General features: G+C 40.0%; 1 protein-coding gene and 1 pseudogene across 1 annotated transcript; one reads left to right on the top strand and one right to left on the bottom strand.

The window, feature by feature from the left end:
- Positions 1 to 68: 68 nt before the first annotated feature.
- LOC125316042 lies at positions 69 to 2,682 on the bottom strand (annotated as a pseudogene).
- Positions 2,683 to 16,967: 14,285 nt separating this feature from the next.
- Positions 16,968 to 20,882, top strand: LOC115754653 (LRR receptor-like serine/threonine-protein kinase RGI1). The gene is made up of 3 exons (XM_030693747.2): positions 16,968 to 20,020; positions 20,204 to 20,712; positions 20,777 to 20,882. The coding sequence occupies exons 1-2, from the start codon at positions 17,119 to 17,121 to the stop codon at positions 20,707 to 20,709; spliced, it is 3,408 nt and encodes a 1,135-aa protein (XP_030549607.1). The 5' UTR covers positions 16,968 to 17,118; the 3' UTR covers positions 20,710 to 20,712; positions 20,777 to 20,882.
- The last annotated feature ends 812 nt before the right edge of the window (positions 20,883 to 21,694 follow it).

The following is a 21,694-nucleotide window of genomic DNA, read 5'->3' as shown; positions in this document are numbered from 1 at the left end:
CATGGTTGGAAGTCGAGCGAAGTTGAATAAAGATCGAAAATGCATTAATGCTAACCTCGCGGTAGAATTTAAACGACATGGGTACTCGCGTAAGAGTTCCATATATCTGAACACTCTTCCTCATCCTTAACCTTTTTCCTCATGGACAGCAAACCGAACACAGAGCTCGGTGCTTGCATGAGATCTAGAGTGACCTGTGTGCCCGGTTCCTCCTGGAACCTGTCCCAGCAGCGTGGTTCGGGCAACACTTGGTGCTCGTGGGGGAAAAGTGAAGCGGAGCCGCCGTCTTGAGCCTAGCCGAGGTCCCCTCCAGCATAGTGCAAGTGCCAGTCCCGATCCAAGATGAGCTGCCTTGCCAAGATGGTTGCCCGGTGTTCAGCAATGAGCTCACCCAGTGCAGCGCTGGATCTCGAGGAGAGCTCGGATGGAGAGACCCACGTATCCGTTCTCGACAACATAAGAGAGGGAGCACATCCTGTTTTGAAAGCAGTAACAAAGATGTGAATTCGTTGTCCTTGAAAGAGCAACCTGTGTTCAGAATCCGCGATGAAGCAGTACATTACCTAATCTCAGTCAGTCAACTCCGCTTAGAGCGAAAGCAATCCGAGGAGTTAAAAGAGCATAAGAACGGGTTATGCAATGCAAGATTGGATTACCCCACTTAACATAATAACCAATCCATATTTTGAGCATCACGACCAGTCTAAATTTTGTTTAATGCAAGATCAAATCACCAGTTTAACATCATGACCAGTCTAACCTCGACATGGCAGTGCTACTAACACCAGGTGCCGCTCAACACGATCAAGTCAAACTCTCAGATGCAAAAATGGAAGCAGATGATCAATCTAAAAAGCCTCCTTTTACTATTCTTGTTATGTTTTAATAACACGCTTGAGAAGATTACGAAAGATAAGGCGAGTTTCACTAGATTGACTACAACGCTACAACGTACGATCAAAATTGTCAGCAGTATCCGACTTGCCGACTACTTCCAACTCGATAAATTCACTAGGCTTCCCGCTAAACAATTTACCACAGTCATTACTTCAAATGAGCAAAGAATTTTCACACGACAAGGCAGAGGAGATCAAACCTTCTCTTTACATCAGAATGACATTCTTATATCCTGTATTCTTCCTCTGCAAATAGCAATATTTAACTTGCTTGATTACGGAGATAAAAAAAACCATACATAGACTAATACCCTCTTACTACCCTGCAATTTCTTCGAAGCATCAATCAGTACATTCCCTAGGGCATTTGGCGTTACATCAGGCATTGAGTGGACTTCTGTATGTGCTCACCCATATGGATATTAGAAGGCCTGGAACGACAAGGTCCACCAATGATGATGTGAATCAAGAAATCTGGATGACGAAAAGAGTTGGTAAATTAGGAGCTATGTCTCTGACCCAAAGGCGCTTTTGCAGATTCGGGAACGCTGGAGATTGGCATGGGTTTCTAGGCAAGCGAATGCTTTGGATCGTGCTCTAACAGCTGTGTTCTATTGGAATTCCATTCATTGACAAAGGGTAAGAGATTGGATTGAGTTCCGGAGTCAACCACGCCCATGAGCCGAACGGGAAAGTAGATGTAGCATAAATCACAGATGCAAAGGCAAAATAGAGAGCAAAGAACAGGGGTTGGAACTGAGAAGAATCGAAGCCGAACAATTGGAGTTACTTTCACGCTGAATTCTCTCACATTGTAGACCAGCAAAAAACCATGATAGTCTAAAGCACATTCATTCATGTTAGCCAAGCCAAAATCCGTCTGCCAATGCAATGGCATTTTAGATTGGAATAATTGTTGAGAATATGTCTCGAGTATAAGATCGAAAGGATACTTTCCTAGTTCAAGCAGGTTTTCAATTTCAATGTTTACTTTGGAAAAGGATACTTTCCTAGTTCAAGTAGGTTTTCAATTTCAATGTTTACTTAGTTTATGTAGATTTCATGTTTTGGATCCAACTCTTATCTATATATAAGCGGTGTCTTCATCTAGAAGATGCTTTTCGAGGCACAAGTCACAACAGTTGAACCACGTAAATCTGTTATCCTATTTATTGTCGAATAGCTCGTTTTCCGTAAAGCAATCAACAAAACGAGTAAAGGCGCGCAGACAGTCTAATAGAGACTGGAAGATCGAGAAAGAGAGATGGAGAAGTATGAGATTCAGGAAAGATATACCTTGAGAAGAGTTGGTGGGAACAGAATCGTGAGAGCTCTTTCTCCGGTTCTCGTTGTGCCCGACCAATCTCCTCCGGCAACTCCTCTTGGGGTCGTCAAACTCCGACACTTGGTGTTAACCTATCCCACACCATCCACCCACTGTCAAGTCAATCACCCTGCGTGGCTAACCTCCATCTTCATATTGATTTTGCATTTTAGACCATCAACTATTCAGAATTCAGAACAATCGTATGTTCAGATGCATTCACCGAATGCCCCGAACAAAGTTAAATGTCGAAAAGCGCACTGGCGTGCAATAGAGAGAGAGAGAGAGAGAGAGAGAGAGAGAGAGAGTGGCGTTTGGTTGGTACCGACTGCACTGTTGACAAAAGCGCTGCTCTAGGCCGAGCACCACCACCATGGGAGCTTGGGAGTGCAACTCGCACACCTTGTGCCGCCTGTGGTACTCCTTGGCGTCTCCCAGCACCACATGGCACCCCTCCACCTAGCACCGCCGTCACTCCACCATGGTGGGTCTTGCACCTCCTATCGCCCCTTGCTCCGTCGCTCTCGAAGTAGAGCCTTTTGCCCAATTGTACGCACGTGAGGTGTGTTAGGAATCATGCATCAATTCCAGAATAATAGTCCAAACAAACAATCCACACTAGCAGAATACAATTATAGAAGAACAAAATTAGAAGAACACACCAGAGAATTTATTATCGAAGTTCACTCAAAATTGGGTTACGTCTCCACACAAAGACACTCTGCGAATCCACTAGTCTTCGAGAAAAGTAGGAATACAACCGATGATCTTCTCGGACCGGGGCAAAAAAGAAATCGAGAACACTCAAGAATGCTGTCACGCCCTCTCATTTCTTTTTTCTCTCCATTCACTACTTTGCACTTCTCTGTCCCTTTTTTTTTTTTCCCTTTTTTTGCTCTTATAACGGCTACTACCTTTACATCACTAATATAAGAGGTATAGTTTTTAACCTATGAGCAAAAAAGGACATAAAACAAAAAAAGCCCTTAATGAAATATTTTGGCTTCACACGCTAACAAGGTGCTGGTCGGCCCGCACGTGCGGTGCGCCTAGCTCTCCTCCTCCTCCTCCTCCTCCTCCTCCTGCCCGCCCCGGCGGACAGAGGGAGGAGCATGGGCTGAGGGTGGCGATCAACGGAGCTAAGGTCAGTGGTGTCCCAGTGGGGGAGGTGGGTGGGGAACCGACCGTTTAAGAGATGGAATATTATGTGGGTCTACTTGGAACTAGTCCCAAAGTATCTATTCAATCATTCCTTATTCATACGTGAGGCGGGCGAATGTCTTTGGAGTGATAATGAAAGGAAGTATGAACAAATCAGAGTGTACAGGGGACAAAAGTCGAAGGATCAATGCTAATGTAGGATAGGTACGATCACCACCAAGGCATAAAAGATGCACCACCAGCCAAGGATAAAGATTGGCATTTGATAGAAGCTCACCACCATGATCTAAATGACAACCACCAACCAAGGCTAAAGGGCTTTTGGTTCACGACCAAGGAGTAATCTACTCTCAAAGGATAAAGAAATCAAGAGATTAACAATTTAACTCGTGATGGGAGGAATTCTCATTCTTTCAATCTCATCTTTGCTTTACAATGGAGAACACTCCACTATAAATAGAGCAACTAAGATAAATGAAATAGAAAAAGGAAATAAAAGACAAATTTCGTTCACCAGCCTTATCATGCTAATAACAACCTTAAAAGATCTACTGATATAAAAAAAAATAACTCCAATCAACCTTTCATTGATATGTCTTTAATTTGCCATTAAATCGCCGACTAATCGGGCAAGATATGGCTTGAAATCAGCAGTCAATCACATATTGAATATGCTATATAATCAGCAATCAATCATATATTGAATATGCATTTGAATATTCAATTAAGCTAGTGAATCAAATATCTTATTGGAAAGGAAAGAATCGAAACTTTATTTTCGATAATCCTAGTCGATAGTCTTCATGACAACATGATCCAACGAAGCAAGTTGCGACTAAAATCGGTCCTTTCATGCAGGAATAAGGATAAAGACGGATCAATCGATGAGTTCATAATTGAGCTTGAGAATCAATCGAACAAGGTCCGATGGTCCCGTATCAATTCCTAAGTTGGAACTGTATATGGTTCCCAAAGCTAATTGGCCAGCTTGCCTAATTTTCACATAATTTGCACATGGCCTCAATTTTTCCCTCTTCTTTGTTAAGATTCCATTCTAATTTAATAGTTATTTTTGTGAACCATATATAGTTCCAACTTGAGGATTGCTTGTATCTCTACTTTTGCTTGGGGAAGATGAAAAAACCTTATCTATCACTACAGTTGGTTCAATAAAACACTGTTATCACAAAGAATTCTAATTGTGGACTCCACTATTCGACATAAAAAAAAAAAAACGATGGATGTCATGGTACTTACTTTTTACCGGTGAAGAGTATCGTGGAGATTATTTCATAGCAATGAACAACGGGTCTCTTCTGACAATCTCTAGGCCCAATACATTTCAAATGTTGAAGATGTAGGCCGATTCCCATCATCTTAGAAGGCTGAGAAGATTTCTGGCCCAACTTTAGCCTAATAAATTTCTTCTCTTTTCTTTTGTTTTTAAGGGTAGAAGGACACTTGAAGTAATAATATTTATGTACGGTGCTCACTTTAATATTAACATTTTTTCCGGCTTACTAAAATGTCAAATTGAAAAAAGACAATTACTTCAGTGCCAACGGCCAGAAATTCCAATCAAATAGTCCACGTGGTATTTTTTTATTAATTTTTTTAAATTTTATGTTGATTTTTATTTTAAAAAAGGCAGCCCACTTGCCAATTTTTTTTAAATAAGTCCATGTGGCAAATTTTTTTAGAAAATTCAGTCCACGTGGACCGACTTTTACTTGTTAAGCTAATTTTTTTTTAAAAGTTCAATTAAAATTTAAAAATAAGATGAAAAACTACAAAAAAAAAAAAAAAAAAGAACTTCACACATCAACGACACTCATCGGAGTTAGCACTTAAATAATCATTTTTAAAAAAACTTGGCACTTAAGTGATAAAAAAAATATTGATACTAAAAGTAGCACCATACATAAATATTGGCACTTAAGATATCTTTCTGCCGCTTTGGGTTTAAATGTCAAACAAAGAAAAAGGAGATTCAAATTTTGGAAAGGGTGAGAGAAGTTTCAAGGAAAATAATTCACTTTTAGTAAGAAAAAAATTCGGACCGAGTGTATGCACTCTAAATACATTCGAGGTTAGTCTCGTGTACAAAATAGATGAATCGCTTTGAATGTTCTATTTAGGCGCATATGCCCTCCTCCCTTCACAAATACCCACTCGTGGACAAACAAAGGAAGATTCGAGTCCCCATATAAGATAATTCGCTCATAATCGGAGGCGCGAAAGAGAGAGAGAAAATTCATTTAGCTTGAAAATGTTATCACATAACTTTCCTTATCTTGAGCTAAATCATCGATGATATACAAATGGTAGTACAAGTTTCATAGGCATCAATTCCCAAAATTGCTGAAGAACAAATCAAGAACTGCTATTCCAATTGAGTTCGAACTCATGACATGGTGGGTAAAAATAATGAGGCCCCACAATACGCCGAGGTTAGATTGTTCCCAGTTATCTTTTTAAAGTTGTTTCATTTCAACCTTAAAAGAAAGTAGTTCACTATTGTTTCCCCCATTTAATGCTTCCAATTATTCACCAATACCGTCAGAATAAAAATATGCCCTCTACTAAATAGTTAGTTCAATTTCATTCCCTCTCATTTTTGTTCCCCAATTGCTGTAGGAATGCAGAAGAACGGTCCTAGAATTGCCCTGTTCTAGGTAGCCAACCTGGGAACCTTTCTTCTTTCTGCGACGTGCTTTTTGCATGGAGTGGGTCTTCAGTCTTCAGCGAGATGTCAAAATCACCATTCCTATTGGGTTGACCAGTCAAAGTCCCGAGGTTTTCCAACAGACAAATGGTGGGCCTGAGCATCAGGGTTATTGCAGAGATCAAAGCCCCTGGCGCAGACCCACCTGTAAGGCTGCAAGTGATGGACATCGCTCTGTAGCCATCTTCAGTATACGAACAAAATACGCGTATAGAATACTCAATCCATTGATGATTGATCAGATGAACAGATAAAGAAAACCAAAAAGTGGTCTCTCTCTCTCTCTCTCTCTCTCTTCACACACACACATGACACACTTCATTCAATTTGTCATTCCGCCCCCACGTTGGACTTACTTTCAAACTAAGTTTGGACACACATGTAGCTACTTTTTTCTGCGTCTCATATATAATATTGACAAAGAAGAGGGAAAATTTGTTTATTTTAAATGATATGAGTCTCTTTTTTCAGAAAGGCTCTTGAACACACTCACTCTCTCTCTCTCTCTCTCTCTCTCTCTCTCTCTCTCTCTCTCTCTCTCTCTGCTTGTTTGGTTGGATGGAAATTATTGGATGCAATGGTATAATTTAAAGAATGGGCAATCTAAAATCCCAAAATGAGGTTGATTGGGAAATCAACTAACCATCCTTCCAATGTATCTTTAATTAGAGAAAAAAAAAAGCAAATGATTCAACAAGTTGCGATTTCTAACATGAGAAACAAGACACAAATACACAGGCTCTCTTAAATTCGTTCCATTTTTTCGGGACACTTTAAGTTCCATAGAAATTAAAGGGCATTCTGCTCTCCACAGAGATAATTACATGCATTAAAGTAATAAGTGTGGTAGGATTAGGAGCAACATGTACTTTGAGCCTTTGATTACGGTTTCATTTCATCAATTGTAAAATAGATTTTTTATTTAGCATAACATATGAATATTGCGAAGTGGATAAAAGATATCTTGACTATGAAGTGATGAACCCTTTGAAGATTCTTCTGAAAAATTTGAATGGTATTACTGAAAAATGATATTGTACGCATTTCACATCACGAACAACGAAAGCGAATAAAAGAAGTTTGGACCATAAAGGAGTTGAAGCTTCCCGTCTGCATCAAGAGATTGGCGTGGATTGAAGAAATTTTTGTTTGACATAGAGAGTAAATTGATTTGAATTTGGATAACGAAGAGTAAAATGGCCCTTGATGCATATTTTAGGAGGCAAACTGGTAAATTTCCCATAAAAGATATTCAGAGAATCATTCTTCTTCTTCTTTGAAAGAGACAAAAAAAAAAAGAAGAAGAAAACAAAACGCATTGTTGGGCCTGTGGTGCTCAAAGACACAGACACAAACGTGGATAGATTCCACTCGTGGAGTTTCCCAAGGCCACGACCCTTAAATTAGGGCAGCTGTGAACTGCGCCGTTTAGCTTTTAATATTGCAATTTATCTTACAATTTCCTTCTTGGACTTTTTGGTCCTAAAGTGAATAGTTTAAGGGATCTTTAGGTCCTTATGGAATATTATACAAGACTTTAGGCCCTTAAAATTTAAGATATTGGGGTCTGATATCATAAAATATCAAGAGATTATTAAAATGGGGTTATTGCAAAAGTGGGTTTGGTTTGGACAGGCAATTAGTGGGAGGAAAATTTTTTGGATTCCCATCCTCACGTGATGTGGTTGCCTCAAAATCAGGGATTTTGTTAAAGCTACCACTCCACTCACTCCATACTTTCTTACACATTTTCTTTAATTAATTCATTAGTTAATTTTTTTTTTCTTTTTGAATTATGTTTTTCACTTAGGTTTAGATTAGATTGCTGTAGACTTTGTTTTGATTTTTTTTTCAATGCCAAAAAAACCCCCAAACTATTACACTTGTGATAAATTTATCCCAAACTATTTTTTTCGATCAATAAAAATCTTAAACTGGTACATATTTGACAAATTTACTCTCCGTTAGTTTTCATTAAATTTTATAGTCAAATTGCTGAATTGGATGACACGAGGCAATTATAGGATGCATACATTTGGGATTTTTATCATCTATTTATCACATAAATATCAATTTGAAATTTTTCGTGGCATTAATTCAATTTAACGAAGATTAACACGAGGTAAGTTTATCATATTTGTATCAATTTGGATTTTTGATGGTCAAAGTAATTAGTTCGGTATAAATTTGTCACAAATGTACTGGTTTCGTTTTTTTTGTGATTAAAAAAATAATTTGAAGTAAATTTATCACAAGTGTATCAATTTAAGATTTTTTATGGTAAAAAAAATAGTTTTGGGTAAATTTGTCACAAGTATACCGATTTGAAGTTTTTCGTCATATTAATCCTTTTTTTTCTCTGTCTTACCCCACTCTTTATATGTGCTTATTCTTTGATATTAAAGGAAAAATTACCAAAAAGGTCATAAACTTATTATAATTGTATCAATTCAATCCCGAACCTTTTGATAATCTACCAATTCAGTCTATCTGCCCAACTTTGATAAGAAATTACCGACGTGGACGCTAACCATCCTATGTGGCGCTACTAGTGATTTGTTATTTTTTTCCTTATTATTTTGACGAGGCTTGACCTTGCGACCTCTAGCTAGGGTCGCTCAAGTTGGATATGGCAAAGGCTTGAGCCTTGTCGGATCTAGCAAGGTCGAGCCTCGCCGGCCTAGCTCTAATAAGGCTAACCTCGCTGGCCACAATGAAAAAATAGAAAAAAAAAAAGAAAAAAAAAAAGTGAAATAATAAAAAAAAAAAATAATTTTTTTTATAAAAAAAAAAAGGCTTATGTCATCGTAGGCGACGTCACATAGGCTAGTCGGCATCTACGCCTGCTATTTTACTTCAAAATTGACCGGACATACTGCATTATTAAATTGTCAAAAATGTTTAGAACTAAATTGGGCAAATTAAAAAGTTTATAATTGGATGAACAAAATTGCAGTAGGTTTGGACTTTTTTGGTAATTTTCCTAGCAACTGATCCCTTGAACTTGTGGGTTTGATTGTGGAGAAATCTTTCATGTGACGCATACGTGTCATTATCGCATGATAACCAATCAAAAGTGAAATTAAATGGGATGAGATTGATAATAGCCGAGTATTGATGATTGTTCGGTTATATTACCTCATCATTGTCACATGATATATGTCAATCAATTGAAATGCTTTTTCATGGTTTAAATTTCATTTTGATTGCTTAAAACGCCTTAAAAAAGTAACTACATAATTGTTCGCCAAAATTACGAGATGATACTCTTATATGATTTTGAGACACGTGATTATACGAGTAATAGGAGTAGCTAGATAAAGTTATCATAAGAAATTATCTAGTATCTAGGTATTACGCAGAGGTCAAATCATCAAGTATACATGAAGTTTAGTCATCGAAGGGAGAGTCATCTAACATGATAGTGGACTAGTCGTAGAGTATAATAAATAAAAAGAAAAGAAAAAGATTATAGTCAGGGAACCAAAAGATTTAACATTGTGAGATGTGATGATGTGGATCTTTGAGAGTCATAAAAGGGAGATTCGTTGGCTATGCAGGGAAAAAATCGACATTAAGAGCTGAAAAACTTTTTTGAATAGAAAAGAGTACTTTGACAATATAAATTTCAATGGAAAAATTGTCAAAAAACTTTTAAACCTATTGTTTTTTTGTCAATTCAATTATATTGGCTATAAATCATTGACATGAATGCTAGTAGTCTTACGTGGTATGACCGGCGTTGATGGGGACAAAATGTATTTTTTGAATTTTTCCTTTTTTTCTTTTGGTTTTCTTCTTTAGCGGTATCAAATCCTCATCGATCGCTGGGCGAGGGTCACTTGGCCCTCGCCGGCTGCAAGTGAGGGCCGCGATGCACTCGCCGACCGCTAGCGAGGGCCGCATCGCCTCTCCGATAGTGGGCGAGGGTCGTGGCTAAGGGCGAGGCCAACCTCTAAGTAAGGCTGCCTCTCCCACCGCTAGCGAGGCCGGCCTCACCCGGATTAGGGCAAGGTGTCACGGCCCTTGCTAGTAGCCAGCAAGGGAGTTGCAATACTCACCTGGAGCTGGCCCTCGCCAATCGCTAAAGAAGAAAATTAGAAGAGAAAAAAAAAGGAAAAAAAGAAATAAGAAAAAATTAATAGAAAAATAGAAAAAAATATATCAAAATATCATCAAAAATTGTCTACGTTAACGATAGTCATGCCACATAGGATGACCAACATTCATATCGGTGATTTCCGGCCAATAAGATTGAAAGGAAAAAACCTGAAAAAGTTTACATCTCAATTGGCAAACTTAAAAGGTTTGGACTGAATTAGCAAAAGTGCAATATATTTAACAATTTTTTGAAAATTTTCCAAATTTCAACGCCACATCAATATATGGGAGAATTATGCAAGATATTTCGTTTTTGGATTATGACTAGTTAAACTACTAAAATTAGCAACTAATACCAAAAAAAAACTACTAAAATTAGCAGATTAATACTGCATTTACGTGATTTATGAAACCTTCCAAACTTAACATTACTGCCGTACTAGTGATTACGGTCAAGTTGAAACTTAACGTCACACGACTAAAACTAAGATTCAATGGTGCATGATTTCATACACAGTGGGTGGATGAAAGATAAAACCCTTGAACTGATCACATTTATCCGTTAAAAAAGTTGATAATTTACTCGAAAAATATTAATCTGGAAGCGCAAACATTTAACATGGGATCCATACAGTTTGTGTTCAATGTAAGATCCAATCCTTCGTATTCGATGTGGTTGGTGACTCCGATGCTCCATAATGTTTCTGCCAAGTAGTATTTAACAAATCAAATTAAGGATTATTTTACCATAAACAAAACTGTCTTATTAAGTGAGATGACTTCCGTTCAAATCTCAAATTCTTTATGCCTTTCTCACTCTCTCTCTCTTAATCTCACATACACTACACATAAATATGATAAATTGCTACCCTTTTCAAGAAATTTTTGTACCTTGCTTTGTAATATTAAACGGTCGTACAGGGACAGATGCCATTGGATCCAACGGCAATCTGAGCCCAATCTCCATTTTCGATGGATACTCTCATGTCCTGTCAGATTTCTAATAAATTATTGAAATGCTAAAGCCTCATTCTTACTTCGTTACTTGCTTTAAAAATTGCTCAAGCCCACTTGAAATTTGGATACACGAAGAGGAAAAATCAGTGAAAATGAAAAGAGAACATTGTGACAATGCATAATGTGAGGTCGTACTAACAAAATCATTATATGTACATGCGATTCGAACCTGAAATCGCGCAAAATACCTAAAAGAACTGGATTTTGATTCGAGCCATTGCCATTCTACGTAATTCCCTCTGCTTCATCGTTTTAATTCATAAAAACAATGTCACTCCATTAACCCACAGCCAAAAACTTCATCCCAGAAAAAAATGTAATCCGGTGATCATAAAGATGGTAATTTAATTGAATCCAGACCCTAAGCAAGCTTAAAGTCAAATGCACAATCATCCCACGCACTTCCATTTTCAGAAACTGTTTGTCTTTCCACTGAAGATAAGATGATGCAAGCGAGGTTTCAGGGAACGTCTCAAATCATCCTGTCACGAGGCTTTTTTTCTAGGCAATTGTGAGCCATAATTGGTGAAAGGTGCAATTTTGAGAAAAGTGTTAAAAAAGTATTGGGCATATTACATTGATGTCAATTCAATTCGAAATATTTTAATTTTGCCAATTTAGTCCTATATTTTTTGCATTTTTGAGTCGGTTGGTCAATTGTGACCGAAAATCATTAACGTGTACGCCGATCGTCCTACTCGGCACGACCAAAGACCGAAGTGAATGTTTTTTTATGGTTTTTATTTTTTAATAATTTTTTTGCTTGTTTCTTCTTCTTCTTATTATTCCTTTTCTTTTCTTTACTTTTGTTTTTTTAATTGAGGGTAGGCGACCCTCGTCGGGGCTTAGATCGGGCGACGGCTCGCGGTACTCGCCGGCCACAACAACGGCTCGCGAGCCCTAGCCTAGCAGTGGGCAAGGACGTCACGGCTCTTGCCTAGGGCCAGCAGTGATCGGTCGATGACCTTTGATGCAGGCATGGATGAATGATTCCATCAGTAGGGAATTTAGAGTTGTAATCGGTAACGATGGGTTGAATTGTATGGACGGTATATGGAGGATTTTGGGATTAAGTGTATGAGATGGTGTATGACAACAAAATAGAACCGATAGGAATCAATCTATATCGAGGCGTAAAGGACAAACCACAAGCCAATATACAAAATGAGACAATAGTACAATATAACACTAGCCAAGGATAAAGATCGGGATTTGATAGAAACTCACCACCACGGTATAAAGGCTGTGCCACAAATCAAGGATAAAGGATTTTTGACTTATCACCAAGGAGTAATCCACTCTCCAAGAATAAAGATATCGAAATTTATCATTCAACTCACTTAGATGAATTTTCATTTATTTAATCAAAGTTTGTGTTACGGTGGAGAACTCTCCTCCTTATATAGAGAGACTCGGACATAGGAAATAGCAGAATAATAGAAACTCGAGGACCAATCAATTAGTAAAGACACGGGGACTAGACAACACAAGAAATCCCCGAACACTAAAGACTCGTCATGGTAACCAGATAGTAGTTGAAGACCTAGAAACTAGGAAAGCAATAAATGACAACTAGAAACTAGAAAGTAATAAAGACTTTGAGACTTGCACTTGGACTCTTCAGCAATCTAGTCCACCCGGTTGGACCAACAAATAATCATCATGAGAAGTCTCCAAATGATCGAGGAAATAACATAGATCCCCATCGGTATATTATTGGTCCGCAACAAATTCAGTAGCTAACTTTGAGAAATATAGCTCAATTGGCTAGGACAACATTCAGTAACTCCTTAGTTGGCATATTGGGTCATGTCGGCATCTCTTTTATTTTTCCACCGCAGCAAAGTGTAATCGAAATCGGTTTTGGCCTAAATAAACAACGAAGTTGCAGGACTTGCCGACTGAATCAGTTCGAAACTTAAGGATGGCTATGATGTGTTGGATGCTCCTGCATCAATCCTCTCTCGCCATCAATAAAAAAAGAAAAAGAAAAAGAGAAAAGATATTTTTTTAAAAAAATTATTAAAAAAACCTACGTTAGCTCTGGTCGTGCCATGTAGGACAACCGATGTCCATATTAGCGATTTTCGATCAAAATTGGCTAGCTAGACTTAATTATCATAAATGCAAAATGTTTATGACTAAATTGGCGTAATTGAAATATTTAGAACTGAATTGGTATGGACGCAATAGATTTAGGAATTTTTTGACACTTTTTTTAGTGCAAATGTCTGATGTGCCTGACATGAGTATAATTAGGGAAAAAATGTAGCAGTTCGAGTGAAAAATCTTTGGATTAGCTTAAAATACAACCAAATTCATCTAAGAGCCAGATTTTACCACCTTGGTTTTGCCTCCGTCCCATGCTGCTATCTTCGAACTATATGTTTCACCAAGATTATATCGAATCTTAAGCCTGACTGTAAATTTTCCTTTATTGGCAATCGAAATTGACTTTGATCAGATTGCTAGGTACGAAAGAACATAATGCAGAAGAAATTGTAGGCCCATCTATATTTTTCTGATAAGGGAAGTAGTATATGTCAGAACCATGGAGTTGGTCCAGCTGTGAATAATCGATCGACCGCGACAATTTCGTGCATTTTAAGAGATTAGTATCCTCTAATCGGGATATCTAAACGAACTATCTTGGTGGTCTGATACTTCATCATCCAACTTTCATAGCATTTGAATTACTGCTCATTGCACTATTAGAAGACCATAACTTGATTTTGATAAGTTCCATAGCCTTGGGTCCGCTATCCCGTCATGATTTTCCTACCCCCATAGGAAAATATCCTTCTCCTTTTGGGCCAGTTGTGGGTGAGAAATGATTTTTTCTTTGACAGATGATTAGAACTTCATCTGGGTTCGAATCCTCCCGAGAGGTCCATTAGAGATCAGAAATTGTTGAAGAAAGAACAATATGTTTCTTTTGTCCCTTCCAAGCGATCGGAAAATACAGAAATAGTTAATATGTTTAAGATAATTACGAAATTGAGCATCCGTTTCCCTCCATTTCTTGCTAGAACCCGAGTTTGATCGCGAGAACAAGGCGAAGGATTAAGAAGATCAAGCGAGACAAAGTCGGAGCGATAAAGACAACGTTGGGCGGCCGACGTGAGATGAAGGCGCAATGAAGCAAATCCTAACTCTGATACCGTGATAGATTTAGAGAAGTAAATAATGGAATGATCAATTTACGCACAAGGCCGATATAAATGTACATACAAGGAAATGTATAAATGTAGATACATACACTAAAGGGAAAACCCTAGTCCTAACATATACGATTTACAATATATTTAACAGGATTGGAAATCTTGTATTTTACATATCCATACGATCTATTCGCACAAATACATACAATTAAGGTACGAAAATAATAGTTTTTATTACCATACACATTGAAAAATTCTCTATTTCCTTTTAAAGGGCGAAGGCACTTCCCATTTCTATTGGCTTGGTACGTTGAAAGGTATAATTAGCCTCCTCTCTCTAGACATTGACATATTCATATAAGGGCTGCACTATCAATAGTTATTCAAATCTAGTCCAGACTTTAAAAATGATCATCAAACTATCCAACTTCGTATTAATTTCGATTGTGACCTTGAGATTTCCTCCAAACTTTCATAGGAAACATAACGACCTTACTCTATAAATCAATTCTTGTTCTTGTTAAATACTAAATACAAAGCTTTAGTGCTAACATCACTTTATAAGAAACATAACGAGCATCAAATGTCGATGCAGTGTGACGACGTGCCAAGTTTTATCGTTAAAAACGACAAATCATTACAAATACTTTACTTCTATGAGTTCTTATGAGAGCGAAATATTTACTAATTAGAAGAAGCGATTTTAATTTGTAAAACAATTGATTTATAGAATAATTATGGAAAAGAAATATTGAGGCTACGCCATAGCCAAGCAAGGGCAGGAGGACCTTCGATAGAATAACCAAAATCAATCTCTGGTGGAGATCAGGCAAGAAAAAATTGTCAAGACCACCGTCAAGGTGCTTTGAAAAGGGGCACATTGGAAAAAAAAATTAAGAAGTTGGGGGAAATTTATCACATGTGCTGAAACTTAGGACATAATTCGTTATTTGTTGTTATACAGATTTCCCCTCAATGAAGAGTAAATTAGTCATGTGACAAGCACATGGCCGGAGCTCCAACTTAAAAATGAGGAGAATAAACGACAAGGGGCGTTGCAACTGATTTCAAGAGTTTTGGGGGGGATATATTGCCAAAACTGAAAAGTCAAGGGGCAAAACTTGCAATAAATGTCAAAATCGGGAGTAAAATGTCATTCGCCTGAATTTTGCTTGGTCTATTGCTTTGCACAAAAATAAATGGCAAGATGAAGCACAAATTTTTGCAGTTTCCCAAGGAAGTCCCTTCATTGTTGGCAAAAAAATGTTAAGAAATTCCCTTAATTGTGGGGGCAAGAAAGTCAAGAAAGTCCCAAAACCTCTCAATTGTTGGCAACAAAAGTCCCTTAATTTTGGGGGTGTAGTAGTAAAAACAACCTCAACACCAATGGTTTTTTTTTTTTCGAAAAAGATGTAATTCATTAAACTAACTCAAAGAGTTCGAGTACTAAAGACCTTGATTCAGAAACAAGTAAGACTCATAAGGCTTCAAGTGGACTAGTGAGCCAATTTTGAGGTAGGGATTTATTCCGTCGCGTTTTAGCAATTCAATCGGCTACTTCATTGGACTCTCCGCTGCAATGAGCCAACTTCAGATTCGGAAAGCCCATAATCAGAGTCTTGACCTCGGTGATAAGTAGGTCCGCTTCCCACATGAAGTGATCTGCTCCTCGAAGGGTCTTTTACAAGAGTTAGTTTGTCCGACTCAATCAGAAGACTCTCGCTCGTAAGTGTCTCACTCAAAAATCTTAGGGTTTTCACCAACGCCAGAGCCTCCTTCCGCGCAGCTGAACTCGAGCTCACCTCCATTGCGAAACCATCAATTAATTCTCCATGGCAATTCTGGCCGACACAGCTGATGGCCTCGGCCGTCGATCCCACAACGAGGGAGACATCAACATTGAATTTGAGGGTTCCCTTGCCAGGATTTTTCCAGATTACCTCTACCCCAATGTCGCAAGTCCAAATAATGGACACCCCAAAACAAAGAGTCAGAGATTGCTAAGTGATCTCAGGGGCGATATGACAGAGAAGTTAAATGATATGACACAGTACCAAAATGCAAAACTTGGCCCTTGGATAGAGACAAAAAGCAATAAAAGAGAGTAAACTGAACCCAGAAACCCTTCTCTATCAGCCAAAAGCAAACCGAACCAGAGCCCCGGAAGCCCATGCACGGCTGAAGTAAGTTGGAGTAATTCCTGTCGTCCCTTTGTGTCCGAAAAGAACAATTCGAAAAGGGGCACTTGACGCACGACACTGGATCGATCCACCGCGTCGTCGAATGCGCGAATAATATTTCCACTTCGTTTCAGTTTTTGTGCTTTAACTCCGTATCTTATTTGGTTCGTGAGGTTAATAACGTAGTAATGTGCTAAGTCAAAAAGACTATTATAAACAAATCTCGCACCTCATCCTAGGAGTGAGGTGGTGGTCGCGGATCTCAAGGCCATTGTCCTTCTATACAATTTGTATTCTAATCTCTTTTTCTGTTTCTGCAATGAAAATAATATTTTAGTTCCAGTGTTCCGTCCGTGCATTTTGCAACGCACGCTACATGTAAGCAAAAGAGGAAGGAGAGGCAAGAGAGTGCTGTTGCCGCTGTTCTTGCCCCCCCTTGAGGTTGAGTTCTTACCAAGAAACCCAACCAAGGAGGAGGGGGAAAAAAACAGAGAGCAAGAAAGAGAGAGAGAGAGAGAAGTTGGGAAACCCAAATGGTGCAAACCCAAGAAGAATGGTGAAGAAATTGAGGCAAATGTCTATGCCTATGCCCACTCCAAGAAAATCTCTCTTTTTCTCCATCTTCTTCTTCTTCTCCTCCTCGTTTCCTACCATCTCTGCAACCCAAGAAGCTTCCTTCCTCTTCGCATGGCTCAACTCATCCCCCTCGCCACCTCCTCCAATCCTCTCGTCTTGGAACAGCCACGACGCTTCCCCATGCAAGTGGGCCTCCATCACTTGCTCGCCTCAGGGTTTCGTCACCGAGATCGACATCCAATCCGTGGCTCTTCAGCTCCCCGTGCCCGCCAATGTCTCCTCCCTCAAGTTCTTGAAGAAGCTTGTCATTTCCGAGGCGAATCTCACCGGCACTATCCCTGATGACATTGGCGACTGCACTTCTCTCTCGGTCATTGACCTGAGCTCCAACTCTCTCGTTGGAGCCATTCCTGAGAGGATTGGGAATCTCGGGGACTTGGAGGAGCTGGCCCTGAATTCTAATAGGCTCGCTGGGAAAATTCCAGTTGGGCTGAGCAATTGCAGAGTGTTGAAGAGTCTCTTGCTTTTTGACAACAGGCTTGGCGGGTCTATTCCTCCTGAGTTGGGGAAGCTGTCAAGCCTTGAAGTCTTCAGGGCTGGAGGGAACAAGGACATTGTTGGGAAGATTCCTGACGAGCTTGGAGATTGCACAAATTTGGCAGTCCTGGGCTTGGCCGACACACAGGTCGCAGGCTCTTTGCCTCCTTCATTGGGTAAGCTCAAAAAGCTCCAAACTTTGTCCATATACACCACAATGATCTCTGGTGAGATCCCTCCTGAAATAGGGAATTGTTCCGAGCTTGTGGACTTGTTCCTCTATGAGAACAGCTTGTCTGGTTCGATTCCACCTGAGCTTGGCAAGCTTCAGAAGCTTGAACAGTTGTTGTTGTGGCAGAATAATCTTGAGGGCATTATTCCTGAGGAGATTGGTAATTGTAGCAGTCTCAGGATGATTGATATTTCCTTAAATTTTCTGTCTGGGACTATACCAACGTCTCTAGGAGGACTGTTGGGGCTTGAAGCTTTTATGATTAGCAATAACAATGTGTCCGGTTCGATACCCGCTAATCTTTCCAATGCCACGAGCCTCCTGCAATTGCAGCTCGACACGAATCAGATCTCGGGGCTAATTCCGCCTGAGCTGGGGAAGCTGTCGATGCTCAATGTGTTCTTCGGCTGGCAGAACCAGCTCGAAGGAAGCATTCCTTCGACGTTGGCTTCTTGTCTTAATCTCCAAGCTCTAGATTTGTCGCACAATGCCCTGACCGGTGGGATTCCTCCGGGGCTCTTTCAGCTCAAGAATCTCACCAAGCTGCTGTTGATTTCTAATGATATTTCTGGGATGATACCTCCAGAAATCGGTAATTGCAGTTCTCTGGTGCGTCTTCGGCTTGGGAACAACCATATTGCTGGTGGGATTCCCAAAGAAGTAGGAAACCTTAAGAATCTGAATTTTCTCGATTTTTCTGGGAACCGCCTTTCCGGGAAGGTGCCCAATGAGCTCGGGGAATGCACAGAGCTGCAAATGATAGACCTGAGCAACAACACCCTGGAAGGTCCCCTTGCCGAGTCACTATCGTCCCTCTCGGGCCTCCAAGTCTTGGATGTTTCCGTCAACAGGATCACAGGCCCAATACCTGCGAGCTTTGGACGCCTCATTTCACTAAACAAGCTTGTACTCAACCAGAATTCATTCTCAGGCTCTGTTCCTTCTGCACTTGGGCTGTGTTCAAGTTTGCAGTTGCTGGATCTTAGCAGCAATGAGCTAACAGGAAGCATACCGCTGGAACTGGGCAGAATTGAGGCGCTTGAGATTGCTCTTAACCTCAGCTGGAACGGCCTTACCGGGCCAATTCCAGTACAGATGTCTTCTCTGAGTAAGTTGTCAATCTTGGACCTTTCGCATAACAAGCTTCAGGGTAGTCTCAGTCCACTGGCTTCCCTTGAAAATCTTGTGTCACTCAACATCTCCTATAACAACTTCTCTGGCTATCTTCCCGATACAAAGCTTTTCCGACAACTCTCAACCAATGATCTTGTTGGAAATGAAGGCCTTTGTTCCTCAAGCCATGCCTCTTGCTTCTTGAATGCTAGTGATGGGAAAGAAATAGTGGGTAAAGATGAAGACATCAGCCGTTCACGGAAGCTGAGACTAGCGATCGCCCTGTTGATTACATTGACAGTGGCTATGGTAGTGATGGGTATATTTGCAGTTATCCGAGCCCGAAGAACAATCAAGGACGATGACGAATCGGAGTTAGGAGATTCTTGGCCATGGCAGTTCACCCCTTTCCAAAAGCTAAATTTCTCAGTGGATCAGGTGCTTAAGTGCCTAGTGGATACCAATGTGATCGGAAAAGGGTGCTCTGGGGTCGTCTATCGAGCTGATATGGATAACGGGGAAGTGATTGCCGTGAAGAAGCTGTGGCCAACGACAAAAGCCCCCGCTTGTTCATTTGATGATGAGAAAAGTGGGGTCCGTGATTCGTTCTCAGCAGAGGTGAGAACACTTGGTTCGATCCGTCACAAGAACATCGTGAGATTCTTGGGTTGTTGCTGGAACAGGAACACTAGATTGCTCATGTATGACTATATGCCGAACGGGAGCTTGGGCAGCCTTCTGCATGAGAGGACCAGGAATTCACTGGATTGGGAGCTCCGGTACCAAATACTGATTGGGGCGGCACAAGGGCTGGCTTATTTGCACCACGACTGTGTGCCTCCGATTGTTCACCGTGACATCAAAGCAAATAATATCCTCATAGGCCTTGAGTTTGAGCCGTACATCGCCGATTTTGGCCTGGCTAAGCTTGTGGATGACGGTGATTTTGCTCGGTCCTCGAATACAGTTGCTGGCTCTTATGGATACATTGCTCCAGGTCAGCTTGTCTATTACACATGACTCAGTGTTCTCTTTATTGCTCTGCGTCAAAACTCTTTGTTTCTTTCCAAGCATTTATTCTTTAAGCATCTGATCCGAACTTTATTCGAGTTTAATTTAGTTTTCAAATGGCTGGTACAATATTTTCGATATTGATCTGACCCCGTTGTATCTATGACAGAGTATGGCTACATGATGAAGATAACAGAGAAGAGTGATGTATACAGCTATGGCGTAGTGGTATTGGAAGTCTTGACGGGGAAGCAACCTATAGATCCGACCATTCCGGACGGCCTTCACATTGTGGATTGGGTCAGACGAAAGAGAGGGGGCACCGGATTGCTCGATCAGAACCTGCTGTCCCAGCCTGAATCTGAAGTGGAAGAGATGAGGCAAGTGCTAGGCATCGCATTGCTGTGCGTAAATCCATCCCCCGATGAGAGGCCGACCATGAAGGACGTTGCCGCAATGCTCAAGGAGATCAAACACGAAAGAGAGGAGTTTGCCAAGGTTGACGTTCTCCTTAAGGGGGCTCAAGCGACTGAAAATCAAGGAAACAGAAAGAACAACTGCGTCCCGGCGACCTCGTCCTCGAAGCCGGCGAGCTTGTACCCAAAGAGCAATAACACAAGCTTCTCAGCTTCGTCACTGCTCTACTCGTCTTCGCTATCCAATGCCAGGTTATAACGTGATGGTTGAGACAACAGAGGTTGGGTCATCTTCATCAGTTGCTCTAGAGGTTTCTCTATGTTTGTTTGTGTTTTTCATGTAAAGAAAAGGGAGTGTCATTTGTTGGAAGCAGAAGCATACGAATTGAAGTGCCAAGACTAGGATCGAGTTGGCATTTTGATGTTTCATCAGACGCAGAGCACCGCATTCACTTGACGAGTAACAGACAGGTGAAATTGGTTCCTGCAAAAAAAATTGAATTGCATGATTTCTAGACATTATCTCACAAACAATCTGTTAAATCCCGTCAATTATCAAAGAGTTATAGACCAATCCTTGGTAAATCTTGGGTTTGAAGAACAGTTTCCTAAAAGTCGTCGCTTTTACTGAGAAATTTTTCATTATCGATAATAATTTGTGTAAGTATTTTCGTAGAAAAGTATTTTTCGTCGATTAAGCGATGTGATCATGTTTAGGATGATATTTTTCAAAAAGAAGGCTTTTGGTTGATGCATGCATCAATAGATAAAGCTTTCGAACATGAGGATTTTGGGTTCGATAGAGAAGCCCTTTACAATTTTTCTTAGGAAATATTCGGATACTTAAGTAAATAAAAGGATAAAGAAGCGTGAGAGAATTGAGATGATAACTTTATATATATTCCGAAGAAAACACAATTTTGCTTTTGTAAACGCCTATTGAATCTATTTGGGTCAACCTATCTCGATTTTTTTCAAACCGCCTTAGGTGCTTGAGTCATCCGGGTCGGAGCCAGCCCCATATGGGCTTCATGGTTGGGTTGGTATCCATCGGCTTTCTAGAGTTGGTATATTTGGGCTTATTACCACTTCTCGTCAATTAACATGTCCAAGGCAATTTCATAGTGACGAAAACGCAACAAACCAAGAGAAAGTCTAGTTCCTATTGGGTCAAATGCTAAACTGCCTGGTCTTGGAGCTTCCAAATCATCTAATTCACTTATAATTGTGTCCATTTAGATTCC

This window comes from Rhodamnia argentea, chromosome 1 (genome assembly GCF_020921035.1).
Source record: "Rhodamnia argentea isolate NSW1041297 chromosome 1, ASM2092103v1, whole genome shotgun sequence".
NCBI lineage: Eukaryota > Viridiplantae > Streptophyta > Magnoliopsida > Myrtales > Myrtaceae > Rhodamnia > Rhodamnia argentea.
Note: the sequence above shows the minus strand (reverse complement) of the source record. Positions and strands in the feature narration are given on the sequence as shown.

Excerpts from the sequence above, each read along its gene's own strand:
- LOC115754653 (XM_030693747.2), top strand. The coding sequence starts at position 17,119 with ATGGTGAAGAAATTGAGGCAAATGTCTATGCCTATGCCCACTCCAAGA. Across the intron at positions 20,021-20,203 it reads TTATGGATACATTGCTCCAG|AGTATGGCTACATGATGAAG; the intron begins GTCAGCTTGTCT and ends TATCTATGACAG.